Here is a 13,594-nt window from a genome sequence, read left to right as displayed (position 1 = left end):
AGGCACATTAGAGGGAGTGTCCTTCAGCAGACTATTCTGAGGCAAGAGCAAGGCTATTCTGAGGCAAGAGCAAAGCTATCTCTGGTAAAGTTTGAATAACTGAAATCAGTTTGTAGACTTTTTTATCCACTAGTTGCTTCACAGGGTCCTGATCGATTCCAATCAGGTGCCTTCTATTCCAAAAGGGCTTGATTTCATCAAGTAGCTAGGAAGACATGGTTGAATTAAGATATTATATGTATTTTCATAATCTGAAAAGGCTCTAGTTAAAAGGGATGAATGGAAGTGCAGAGTGCAAAAGATGAGGATGAGAGTCTTATTGCAGAAAGTTAATAAGGAAATGGTCAGCATATTGTTATTAACCCAAATAGCATTAATTTAAGCAGGGAAAAGTATCTTATCCTATCTTCTGGCCATCAGCAATGGAAATCAATATTAAAAGATATTTGGAGCTCTTTAATCTTAACAGGTATTTTGCCCATTAAATAATTTATAATTTATACAACTAGGCTGTAGGAGTGGATGTGGCTGTACAATATTTTTGTTACAAGTGTGCCACATGTCCAGTCAATATGAATCTGTAGATCTGCCTGATACTGTGTCAGACCATTGGTCCTTTTTTCTCAATACTGTCTACTGTCTAGCAGCAACTCTCCAATGTGTTTGAGAGCTTTCTCCATACCCTGCTGTTTGAAATCTGGGATTGAAGTTAAACCTGAAGTTAAACTTTAGATTGAAGTTTTAACTGAGATATTTTCCATCCCCTGAAAAAATCTGTGTGTGCTAATCTAATGCACACTACTAATTATAAGTAACCTTCTGTGATGTGGCATAGACTTTCCTCTGATCTGACACAGCCTTTATGGGGGCAGGAAGGAGTGTAGGCCTAACTGTATGTTGCATCCAGACATTTTTTTTTTTTAAATAATTTTTTTATTTTCTACAATACTTAAACATACACATTACATTCACATAAAAACAACAACAACAACAACATACTACATAATGTTCAATTTTGAATACAAAATATCTTATCTTAATAACATAATCAAATAAAACCTACAAGTGCACCCCCCACCCGGGATCTCATTCCTGATTCCAGAATCTCATACTTTCTTCTGCTGGTGGTTTCCCACTTCCCTTAGAAAACACAAATATTAGGAACTGTTTCCAAATTCCTTCAAAATCATTTGATTTAGCTATACCTCTTCTCCATTTAATATTACTTGTTAATTTATCATTAATAGCTATATCCCATACTTCCAGACTTATAAGCACTTCTATTTCTAACCAAATATGTCACAATTTCTTGCTACCCATTCCATAATCTTTGACACCCACTCATATTGTAAAATGAGCTACTTTGGCCTAGTTATTTGACTAAATTCTCAGTGATAAGTAGGATGACTAACGTTTAAAGGAAGTAGGTAAAACAAGAGTAAAATTTCCTTCTCTAAGACATACTAGAAAATGTTGCTGATTTAATAAAAAAAAGGTAGGAGAATTTACAACATGGGGAACAGGAACCATGGCAGGGAGGCAACTGTTGTGTTGATGCCCAGTCCCTTACTCCCTTACTTTTTATTGCAGAGGATATTGTGTTTCTGTCTAGCACAAGACTTGAACCAGACTCATCCCTATTGCATTTGCAGGTACAGTCTCTTATCTTCTTTGTGGGAGTTGGACTGTAGCATGGATTTGCTGCCAAGGTTCTGGAGTATATGAAAATGAGTTAGGGAGAAGTCTTTGCTATTGGAATGTATGCACACTCAGTAGCTATTGGTTGAGTTGATGTGCTATCATGAAATATTTGTGCACGTTCCAGCTACTCGGGGAATAAAATGGTTAGCATTCTTTCCTGTGAGGGAAAGAAGAGTTATGTATTTCTTACAGAAACATCCCACTTTTCCTTCAAGTCAGCATGGACGAAGGATCATCTCTGTTTTATCCTCACAACCTGTTGAGGTAGATTCATTCAACAACAAAAAAGAAGGGGGAGAATTATACATAGATTTCAAGAAAAGCAGACCAGATATCTGTGTATTTATCCACTCGCAAGTTGCGCCTATATAACACCCATTCAAAAGTTGATAGTATTATTAGATCTCAGTCCATTGCATTATGGGAGTTGAGCATTTGTCCTTCGGTCCTAAAGATCCATCTGCACTGACCATGTATTAATTTCCATGAAGCCGGCAAGTAATTTAGGAGGACATGCACATAGTTCCATATTATAGTTGTTTTAATACAAAGTTTATCCTTATTCTAACCTCCTTCCCCAAAGGGGTGATTGTGGGACATTGCCAAAACATATTTAAGGAAGCATTAGATATATTACATCTCCAACAATTGTGCGATTTAGACAGACTCTTATTGAAAAGACATTGTGGAGTCCAATAAACCCAAAACAATTTATTCTTTGCTGAATAACCCATAGCCTAAGGTCTATAGAAGCTTCAGATATAGATGCTAGAACAACAGTCCATTGATTAGGCAAAATAGGAGATTCCAATTCATTATCCCAATCCTGTCTTAAACTGTAACATATTTATTTACTGCTACTAAATACATATATATGGGTCGTGGATCAACATGTCAGTTCAGGTTATAAGTGTTTCTAACAGTGCTGGAGGCTCTGAAGCTGTAAAAGCAACTGGACCAAACCTAGATTTTAGCAGGTGTTGCAGCTGCAAATATTGCCATTGAGCCATAGCAGGTAGATTATATATAACACACAAGTCTGAAAAAGACAAAAACTCGTCGCCTGGGCCTATTAATTGCTCCAAAGTAAAAACCATCTTATCTGTCCATGTCTTCCACAAAAATGCTTATCTGGGTTTCCCCATAGGGTCAATTTTGCATGAGAGAATGGATCAAACAGTAATTGACATGTATATGCCATATCTCTCTAGCTGCCAAAATCATAAGAGGGAATTATTTATTCAGATATGATGAGAGCCAACTGCTATCCATTTCGGAAGAGTTTCTAACCATAAGGTTTCCCGAACTGACCATGGTGGCAGTTCTGAGGGAGCAAAAGAAGACCAAAACTTAGTACAAGCCAATAGTTTAGTTCGATGGTACAAGGCTAGGTCTGGAAAACCAAACCCACCTTCTTTAATTGGGAGCTGCATCTGTTTCAAAGATATTCGAGGTGGGGAAGAACCCCAGAACAAATTACGAAACAAAGCATTAAGTTGTTAAAATTATTTGCCAAGTATAAATAAAGAAATCCCATGTATATCATAAAGAATTCAAGGTATAAAGTTCATCTTAAGTGTGTTGACTTTACCCCACAAACTCAACTTTAACAGTGCCCATCTGTCTATATCTTGTGTAGTCTCGCTAACCAGTTTATTTAATTTTATTTTGATCAATTGAGATATATCTCTTGGAATGAGTATTCCCAGATAGTTAATGAAATCAGGGCATCGCTGAAATTGGCCATTAGCCAACACACACATCTCCAATTGGTATCAATTCGGACTTTGACCAATTGATTGAGTAACCAGAAAGATCACCGAAGGTATTAATCAATTCCATCTAAGCAGGAACAAATGCCTGAAGTTCAGAAATAAGCAATAAAAGGTCATCAGCGTAAAGAATAATTTAACATTCTAAGTCATCATGTGCAAACCCATGAATACTACTATTCTGTCTAATTGCACAAGCCAGGGGTTCTAAACATAGATCCAAATATCAATGGGGAAAGCAGACATCCTTGCCTAGTACCTTGCCCAAGCATGAAAAAGCTGACAACCAACCATTGGTCATAACTCTTGCTCTTGGAGTTGAATATAAAATTTTATTCAAAAATTCCATTGGAAAACCAAAATTACTCAATGTGAAAAGCATAAACTTCCAATGAATTTTGTCGATTGCCACCCACATGGACACAGTCCAAAATTGTTCTTCTTTTGAAACCAAATAAAGATCCCTCCCTTCCAGATTCTTATCACCCTATTTCACTCCTAAATGTTGAGTATAAACTATTTACCAATATCTTGGCAGCGAGATTAAACATGATTATTGGAACTATAATCCACCCTATGATCCTGTCAGACTATTATATAGCATTATTAACTATTTTAAAATACATAAATCCCCTTTAGCTATTGTTGCTTTAGACCTATATAAAGCCTTTGATAGCATGAATTGGACCTTTTTACTAAATTCCTCTATTATAAATTTGGCCGTAAATTGTCAATGATATTGAAGACAATTTATGCCCCAACAACAAATAAAATTAAAATTAATAATTCCCTTTCCCAGACTATTAATTTTTATTCTGGAACAAAGCAAGATTGTCCCCTATCCCTTTTACTTTTCACATTAGTAATAGAATTCTTAGCTAACTATAGCAACAGCCCAATATTGTAGGAATACAAATTAAAGAACAGTCCCATTTATTAAGCATGTATGCCAGTGACACAATCCTGATGTTTAGTAATCCATCTAAGGCAATCCCATATTTGCAGAATTGCATTCTTTTCAAGTAGTAGCATGATTAAAAGTGAACTATAATAAATCTGATTTATTATGCTTCAATATCCCTCCTAACACTCAATTGAGTATATCTAAACAATCAAAAATACAATTGGTACATTCTCCCTTTAGATATTATGGAATACATATACCTTGCTATGGAAAAAAATTGTTGTTGATATAAAAAGATGGAAGCGTTTAAATGTATCTCTTTCAAGCCAGTTTTTGGTTGTCAAAATGATGATACTCCCTAAACCCACGTATCTCTTTTATGTACTTCCTCTGGAAATACCAATTGGATGCTTTAAAAGATGGCAGGCTGGGATTGAAAAAAATATTTTCAAAAGTAAGAAAGCTGCGTCGAAGACATTCCGATATAGACTGGTGACAGAGGGAGGGTGGAGTATCCCACAATTATGACTTTATTATGAAGTTTATCAGCTTCAACATCTATTGACATTCATGGCTGATAATCAAAATAACCGTTGGTCAAATATCAAAACAGCTTTATTAAATCAAGAGGATGCTCATTGCATTACATTTGTTAAAAAGGAACTTTAAAAACTTTAATGAATCAAAATTCTGGCATGCTCCCAATTTTTAGGATCTGGAAATGTTGTAAACAACAATTAATGATAGGAATATCACCTTTGATTCTGATCCATATTCATCCCGAGCTCAAAAACAAAGGTAGGAAAATTAAGGTAAAATCACTTCAAGAACAGAACCTATATAGATTAAGAAATTATTATGAAAACCTGCAACCAATAGTGTGAGAGACTTGGAGGCTTCAATTATGAAAATATAACACAAATTGGCTAACCTGGTACCCGTTGAGTACCTTCATAAGGCAACCCAACATTAACTGCCCTATACACAGTTTGAAAGGTTGATAGCAGATTCTATAGCCATGGAAAAGGGATTAATCTCTGTGATTTATGATATTTTACTAAGCATAGATATGGGCTCTATGTAAAAAAAATTAAAAGTACAGGAAAGAGACTGGAATATTGAAATTAAAGAGAAGGAATGGTGTTCCCTTTAGATACAATTTCCCTATAAGTCCACATCAGCCATGTTGGCGGGGATGTGATATGGTGGGGTCTTTCCCACATATGTGATGGGATTGTAAAAAGGTCTCAGATTTTTGGGACCAAGTCTTTTTGGAAATTTCAAACATAATGGGAACAACTATAACTCCAGAACTGGCACTTCTAAACTTATTCCATGGACAACATAAAGACCTATTACATTAAAAACTGGTGGGATATCTTTTAATAGAGAGCTTTGGCTGTGGGGCGGTATATAAATGTAATAAATAAATAAATAAAGTAATAGCAGTGTGAGTGCTTATTGCCAGATACTAGAAAGATTTACAAGGAATCTCAATAACTAAATGGTATAATAAGGTATGGGAAGTAGCACCAACAGAAAAATTGACTCAAAAGCTACGTATAGCAAAAGGACCAAAAACAACAACAACCCAGATATGTTTGTTGCTGAGTGGGGGACTTTTATTACACATTTAGTCCCAAAATCCTTCAGGAATATTTGGTTTACTTAAGATATAATCATTCATTTAAATACAGTGTCCATGTCTATATTTGCATTTATAATATCCCCCTAAGATTTTTATTTTATCTTTCATGACCGTGTTCTGTACTAAATCTCCATATGTTGTTTGAATTACTGTGGAAGGTTTTATTTATTTATTTTTCTCTCCCCCTTTTTCTTTTTTCTTTCTTTTTTTTCTTTTCTTTTTCTTTTTTCTTTTGTCCCTTTCTGTTTGTGTGTGTATGTTTCTTTTTTTCTTGGTTATTTAATTGTATTTCATGTATATTGTCATAAAAAATTATTAAAACAAAGAAAAGAAAGGGTGCTCTGGACAGAATAGGTTTTTTTTAGTGATGCTGCTCAACAGCCTCCCTTCCTGAACTATGGGTGCTCTTGCGTGTGTTGCTAGAGTCCTCTCAGCTTGTTTTGCTGAGGGACTTCAACATACATACAGAGACCCCCTCTGTCAGGAGTGGCTCAAAACTTTGTGGCCTCCATGGAAACGATGAGACTGTCCCAATTAGTAAGGTGGTAAAGAAGGGGTTCTGTTACAAAGAAAGGCAGGCACAACTGATTTCAGAATCTCAGTACAATTTGAAATGTATTCTAACTTGCAAGTAGCCTACAAAATTGTATGAAGACCTAGCCTTTAGTATTAGGATGGTCTTTGGCCATGAGATGTATCTACATTTTCAGTTAAAAGAACGGATACTGGCTGCTTTGGATACTTTGATCTGGATATTACCTGTTGTGAGTCTTTCTTTTCCATCTGGGGCCATTCCACATGGAGCTGACATATTAAATGATTTGAAAAAGATGCCAGTGCAGCCCCCAGTACCATTTGTCAACTCAGAGTTCTGAACAGCAGGGGTCACTGCTGTGGCAACATTTCTGACAGTTTTCCAAAGCCTAGTAACAAGGCTACATTTCAGGAAATGACTCCATCTGCCCAGACCCCTGTTGGAAGATGTGATTCTCCAAAGGCTGAATCTTCTTTAACAACATTTTCAACAAGTTCAGGAAGTCATGACAGCCAGCAGCAAAGTAACAACACAGAAATAAAAGGAAGCTGCTTATTTGGCTTCTTTTGCTTGCTTGGAACTGGGCTTGGTTAATACTGCATTAAAGCCACTAAGTGCAATCTGTTGCTAGGCAGATCTCAGAAACAAAGATCCAGCTTTAGCAGTTTTCACCACTCTTGCCAAGCAATTCTGTAGGCGATCTTTAAACCACTTTTAAGCCAATATGAAGCACCACAAGATACAATAAGCCATGATGGTTTAAATAACCCTTATTGCAGGCCATGGGTTATCAGAGTGGGTTATTTTGGAAAATAAGCCATCGCAGATTAAAAAATACCCAGAGACGACATAATCATGATGGGTTAAATAAACCACCATAGTTTATTTAACGCATTGTGGGTTATTGTGTCAGCTAAACCCAGCCTTTAAGAGAACAGCAGGCAGGTAAAATATCGTCTGAGTTGATTTGCTTGTTCTCCATTGCTGGCCTCTTGTGGGGGAGTTACAAAACTGAATATAACCACTATTCCTTTCACCATTTCCTAGTGGCTATCATTATACACAAACTAGGTTGACCAAAAGGAATAAACACTGCATTTTTAGCAAAATTTATGATAATTGGTCATAATGTAATGCTTTTAGACTGGGTTGCATATTTGACCCTACCAGTAGAAGGAAATATGGCCTACACTGTGTGGTAATTCTAAAAGATCACTGGGCTCCTAATCTATGTTTTATGGATGTTTTATCAATTCATGTGCTGTTTATTGTTTTGCAATATGTTGTTTGAAATAGTGGCATTGTATTTTATATTTTAACTGTTCTATGGCATATAAATAAATAAAATGTAAGGATCAGCAAAAGAATAGGGAATGGTTTTTGAAATCTCTGGCAATTTGTAAATTGTTACATAAAGAATATCACACTCTACACTAGTATTACCAAGTGGGCTGGTGGGGCAGTGGGGGCAGTAGGACATTGGGACTGTGGGATAGGAATAAGTGGTGGATTGGGGAATGTAAAGAGTAGGGAAGGTGAAGAGGGGAGAAGGGAAGGAAATAGAATGGTCGCAAACAGTTTCAGGTCACTTTTGCCTGAAAAGGGAAAGTTGCACAGTTGTCCAGTATAGCATTTGGAGGCTTTCTATGAGGAGTCCCCACTTATAAAATTTTGCCTCATTCCAGCAAACTGTCAAGGAGTTAGAGGCCATACCTTCTTTTTTTCTTTTCTGGTCACTTTTCTGTGAAAAGGGAAAGTTGTGCAGTTTTCCAGTACAGCATTTGGAGGATCCCACATATAAAATTTCACCCCATTCCAGCAAAGTGTCAAGGACTTAGAGCTCCCACCCCTCCCCACCCTTCTTTTGATGCACATAAGCAAGGATAAAGGTTTGGCTTTGAAAGCCAGCAGAGCAAGAGATGCTGGAATTTGGTTCCCAATGCAAAGGAAGCTGAGATACCATCCTGGCTGAGGAAAAGGCTGGGCAAAGCTGGGGAATATAAGCTATGCACAGAAGCTTATTTGTCCAATCGTGTGGGAAATAACTGTAGCTTATTTTCAAAATAAACTACTGTGTGTAGGTTATTAGCCCATCATGGATTAAAGTGGCATCCGTATGCAGCCATAAATTGATCTGAATGGCTTGACCATACACATTTTTCTTTTAATTTGGGAATATTTCTTCCCAGATAAATGGTGTGAACTCAAGGAGCTTCAAGGAACTCTACTACAGCACATATATAAAAGGCGGCACAATTGGTCAACACCAGCTGCATGGTTTTCTGTCACTATCGTTTGAGAGAGGAAGATGGGGAAGTTGTTTATTTGGACAGTGTCTAGCTTCAAGAGCTGGCTAGTCTGTTAGAACTAGTGTGGATTAACACTCTTCAGGACAGAGTGGATTGCCTCTTGCTTTGTTTGGGTCAAAATAGTGCACTATCTCTGTAATTGTGGTCACTTTTGGAGATTCTAAAGATGCAACAGCTGCTGAGCAAGGTTTCCTGGGAGAAGGAATCAAAGTCTGTGTTGGGAGACGAGATTGAAAACTCCTTAGAAAGGTTTCCTGAACTATCTTTACAGTAATCTGAAAGCTAGTACCTAGGGAAGATTGCCCAAAGATGCATGGAGTTACAATCTATATGCAGTGTTGATTTTTGCCTCTTCTGTGCAGGGCAACCTGGAAGACGAAGAGTCTGTTAAGGAAGCTGCTTCTCAAGTGCAACAGGTGTTCCAAGCCAGCATTTCCATGGCATCCAACATCCTTGGTAATAGCTCATCAGGCTTACCCACTCTTCATTGAACAGAGGAACAGATGTGTCTGCAGTGCAATAGGGTCTGGTAGAGCAGGGATGAGTAACTGTGGGAGGTCTAGGGGGCATTGTTGGAATGGTCCGAGATGGAAAGGAAAGACTCACAACAGGTGATTGTCCAGATCAAAGTATCCAAAGCAGCCATTATCCGTTCTTTTTGGGAAAGAAGCATTTGGAAGGGTATACACATCCACCTGTCCCATATGTGTTTCGACCACAAGGGTCTTCGTCAGTGGAATAAGAAATTGTTCAACATTATAGCTCAAAACATAGATTTTTTTTATTAACTTAATTATTCCATTCAGACCTGCAAGGCAAAAACAAAAGTAGCTGGTTACCAAGGCCTATTGGTCCTTTCCTAAAACGAAACACAAGAATTTAAATATAACAATTGTTTACCAAACATTAACTCTTGTACAGCTTATCTGTGTCGGTCAGTTTATGGATGCATCAGGAAAGGAAGGGGGACTTAGTTCTTCTTCGTGGTCTCTATGCATCACACATATGGGCTTTGCGCCTGCGCAGAGACCAGACCGGAACCTTCTATAGCTGAGTGGAACGTTTTTGGCGGGAACCCCTCCCCCACGCTACCGCGTATGTCCATGGGGTTCCCGCCCTTACCTCAGTTCTTCGTCGTCCGCCATTGTGCTTAGACCATAGAACCAAACCTCTTAGCGTTTTTTCTTTTTTACTTCAAATCTTTCCTCTTTTCGCTTATTTCTCACTTCTTAACATCTTTTCTTCTATTCTATCTTAAAAAAAAAAAATTTTTTTTTTTAGTAGTTAGATTTTCCTCAGCAATTTCGATTGCGCGCTTAGCCGTATGGCAGTTAAGGCCCCATTTCGCAAGTGTGTGAAATGTGGAGCTAAGCTCCCTCCAACTGACGGGCACTCCCTGTGCGTCCTGTGCCTAGGTGAAGGCCATAAAGTTGAGTCTTGGCTGAATCTTCGAGGATGCACAAAACGGCAGCCAGTAAGTCTGTTGATGACCGTTGCACTGAGGTGCCTGAACATTCCAGAGTGGCTAATAGGGCTCAGATACCCCTAACGCCTGGACAAACAGCAGCCAGTAAGTCCGTTGATGACCGTTGCACTGAGGTGCCTGAACATTCCAGAGCGGCTAATAGGGCTCAGATACCCCTAAAGCCTGGACAAACGGCAGCCAGTAAGTCCGTTGATGACTGTTGCACTGAGGTGCCTGAACATTCCAGAGCGGCTAATAGGGCTCAGATACCCCTAACGCCTGGACAAACGGCAGCCAGTAAGTCCGTTGATGACCGTTGCACTGAGGTGCCAGAACATTCCAGAGCAGCTAATAGGGCTCAGATACCCCTAACGCCTGGACAAACGGCAGCCAGTAAGTCCGTTGATGACCGTTGCACTGAGGTGCCAGAACATTCCAGAGCAGCTAATAAGGCTCAGATACCCCTAACGCCTGGACAAACGGCAGCCAGTAAGTCCGTTGATGACCGTTGCACTGAGGTGCCTGAACATTCCAGAGCGGCTAATAGGGCTCAGATACCCCTAAAGCCTGGACGGTCACTGGCGAGTTCCGCGGCCAGGAAAATCTCCAAAAAGGCCCGGACTCCCAAATCTTCTTCTGAAATGGAGAAAAAGAAGAAGAAGAAGCGAGACGCGGAAAACCCGTCATTAGGGTCATCCCGCACGGCGGAACTGGCTAGGAGTCACTCTACTCCTCCTGCCATACCGACCGCTTCGATACCGAGGCCTCCCTCGGTATCGAGATCCCAGTCAGTACCGATGGCTACGGTACCGACACATCCTCCCAGTCTATCGGAGGGCGAGTTGCGGGATTCGGCTTCAGCGGCCTCTTTCCGAGAGCCTGCCAGGCTGCAAGAAGTTCAGGGACTAATCCCTCTACCGCCTTCGCCAAGGCACACTCTAAGGCGTCAATGGGAAGGAGCTTTTCAATACTCTTATCCCCAATCAGTATGTGGCGACTATGTATGGGATCGATATCGCCCACAACGATACTTCCAGGGTGACCACCAGTACCCTCAAGAAGAATATTATGCACACCCTCCGCCTACGAGGATGTGTCATCTACCGCTGCCTCCACCGCCCGCCCACCAAACGTCCACGGTGTCGACGCCTCGACACCGTACGCAGCCATTGGCATCGACTGCCGCGGTTACCACGGTACCGACGGAGCATGTAGACCTCCAGGTGGTTACAGTATCCTTGCCTGAGGATAATTACACATCAGATTCTGAGTCGGGGTTGTCGGCTACTCCATCGATGCCTTCACCAGAAGATGAGGTTCATGACAAGGACCCTTCTTCCCCTTCCGACGATATGGTCAGATTTTTTGACCATATGCTTAGAATGGCTCAGGCATTAGGACTGGAGATCCAGCAAATGGATGAATCGGTCGTCGATCCAATCTACGACGTTTTCCAGTCCACAACCAACCAACGACTTGCCATCCCTATTCCACATGCTTTAAAGCAAACGGCTCAATTATCTTGGAAAACACCGGCTATGACTCAAGCCACATCGAAAAGGCTAGAGACCCTCTATCGAGTCCAAGAGGAAGATGTACAGTTTCTGGTCCAACATCCCAAACCTAATTCGATCGTAGTGGAGTCGGCTCAAGGCCACTCACAGAAGGCACATTCTGCACCCGTGGACAGAGAAGGCAGAAAGTTGGACCATACGGGCAGGAGGATTTACTCCTCTGCCTCTTTGGGCATCAGGGCATCAGCCTACGAGGCTACCATGGCACGATACCAGCTCTTCCTCTGGGAGAAAATAGGATCACTATGTGAACATCTCCCAGAGGACAAAAAAGAGCTGGCACGCGTTTTCCAGAGTGAAGCTTCAGCCATAGCCAGGCAACAATTGTCGACAGTGAAAGGTCAGCAGAGGCAGCAGCAACAACAGCTCCAAAGCAAACGTCAGCCCGACTTCTCTAAGAAGCAGCAGGTTTGACTTCTTTATCCCAGATCCACCTCCCTTTGCGAACCGCCTAGCACCACATTACCATCAATGGGAGTCAATAACATCGGACTCCTGGGTGCTCACTATCATCAACTCGGGGTATGCCATCGAGCTCGATGTCCTTCCTCCTTCTTCGGGGGTGAAAGTAACGGCGCCATCCCCTCCTCTGCTTCTCGAGGTACAGACCCTCCTAGCGAAAGGAGCCATCTCTCCAGTACCCGCAGAGGAACTCAACCAGGGGTTTTTCTCCCGATACTTCACGGTCCCGAAAAAAGATCTGGTAGCGGACATTTCAACCACCCTCAACCTGTTGGTCTCGTTGGGTCTGTGGGTCAACAAGGAGAAATCCATCTTGACCCCACAGCAGAAGCTGGACTTCATAGGGGTAACCCTATCGTCTCGGGATGGGAGAGCATACCTGCCCTCGACCAGAGCAAGCACCCTTCAAGAGTTAGCCATCGCTACCGAGAGCCGTAGAAAGGTCTCGGCATGGACAATTCAGAGGCTATTAGGCTTGATGGCAGCTACAACTGCAGTCATCAGGTTTGCAAGACTCAGAATGAGAATATTGCAGGCCTGGTTTTTAAGAACTTTCGATCTTCGACACGATGCCCGGCGAACTTACCTGTCGATCCCGACGCAAGTAAGGGCATCTCTGAAATGGTGGTTTTCGATGTCGACGCTCCTAGAAGGAGTTCCCTTCCAGCAAGAAACTCCTTCGGTAACGATCACGACAGATGCATCGTTGATCGGATGGGGAGCACACTGCGACTCCCTCACAGCTCAGGGCCGTTGGCCTCCTTCCCAGAGGGAACATCATATCAACCACCTAGAACTGCTAGCGGTGGAGAATGCAATAAAAACTTTTTCACAAATGATCGAGGGCCGAAACGTCCTGATCGCGACGGACAACACCACGGTAGTGGCGTACATCAACAGACAAGGTGGGACAAGGTCTCATCCTCTGAATCGATCGGCACTCAGTCCATAAGAAATACTCACCTGACGGCGATCCATGTAGCGGGCAAGGAAAACATCATCACGGACGCCCTCAGCAGGTCTTTCCACATCGACCACGAATGGGAGCTCGATACCGAAGTAAGAGACGTTTTCTTTCGGTACTGGAGCCTCCCTGCTGTTGATGTCTTCGCTACAGAAGAAAACGCAGCTTGTTCCAGGTTCTGCAGCAGAGCAGGAAGAGGAAAGCACTCGCTAGGAGACGCTTTCACCAGGACCCGGAAAGGAAATTTTCTTTACATCTTT

General features: G+C 41.2%; 1 protein-coding gene across 1 annotated transcript in view; it reads left to right on the top strand.

Moving 5' to 3' along the window:
- The window catches only part of DELE1 (DAP3 binding cell death enhancer 1), a 44,862-nt gene that overhangs the window by 13,104 nt on the left and 18,164 nt on the right, over positions 1-13,594 (top strand). The window contains exons 6-7 of the mRNA XM_063130033.1: positions 1,591-1,652; positions 9,232-9,325. Coding sequence (XP_062986103.1) covers positions 1,591-1,652; positions 9,232-9,325 — 156 coding nt within the window. The remainder of the gene's footprint in view (positions 1-1,590; positions 1,653-9,231; positions 9,326-13,594) is intronic.

This window comes from Elgaria multicarinata, chromosome 7 (assembly GCF_023053635.1).
Source record: "Elgaria multicarinata webbii isolate HBS135686 ecotype San Diego chromosome 7, rElgMul1.1.pri, whole genome shotgun sequence".
In the NCBI taxonomy this organism is placed as follows: domain Eukaryota; kingdom Metazoa; phylum Chordata; class Lepidosauria; order Squamata; family Anguidae; genus Elgaria; species Elgaria multicarinata.
This window is presented reverse-complemented; position numbering and strand designations above follow the sequence as displayed.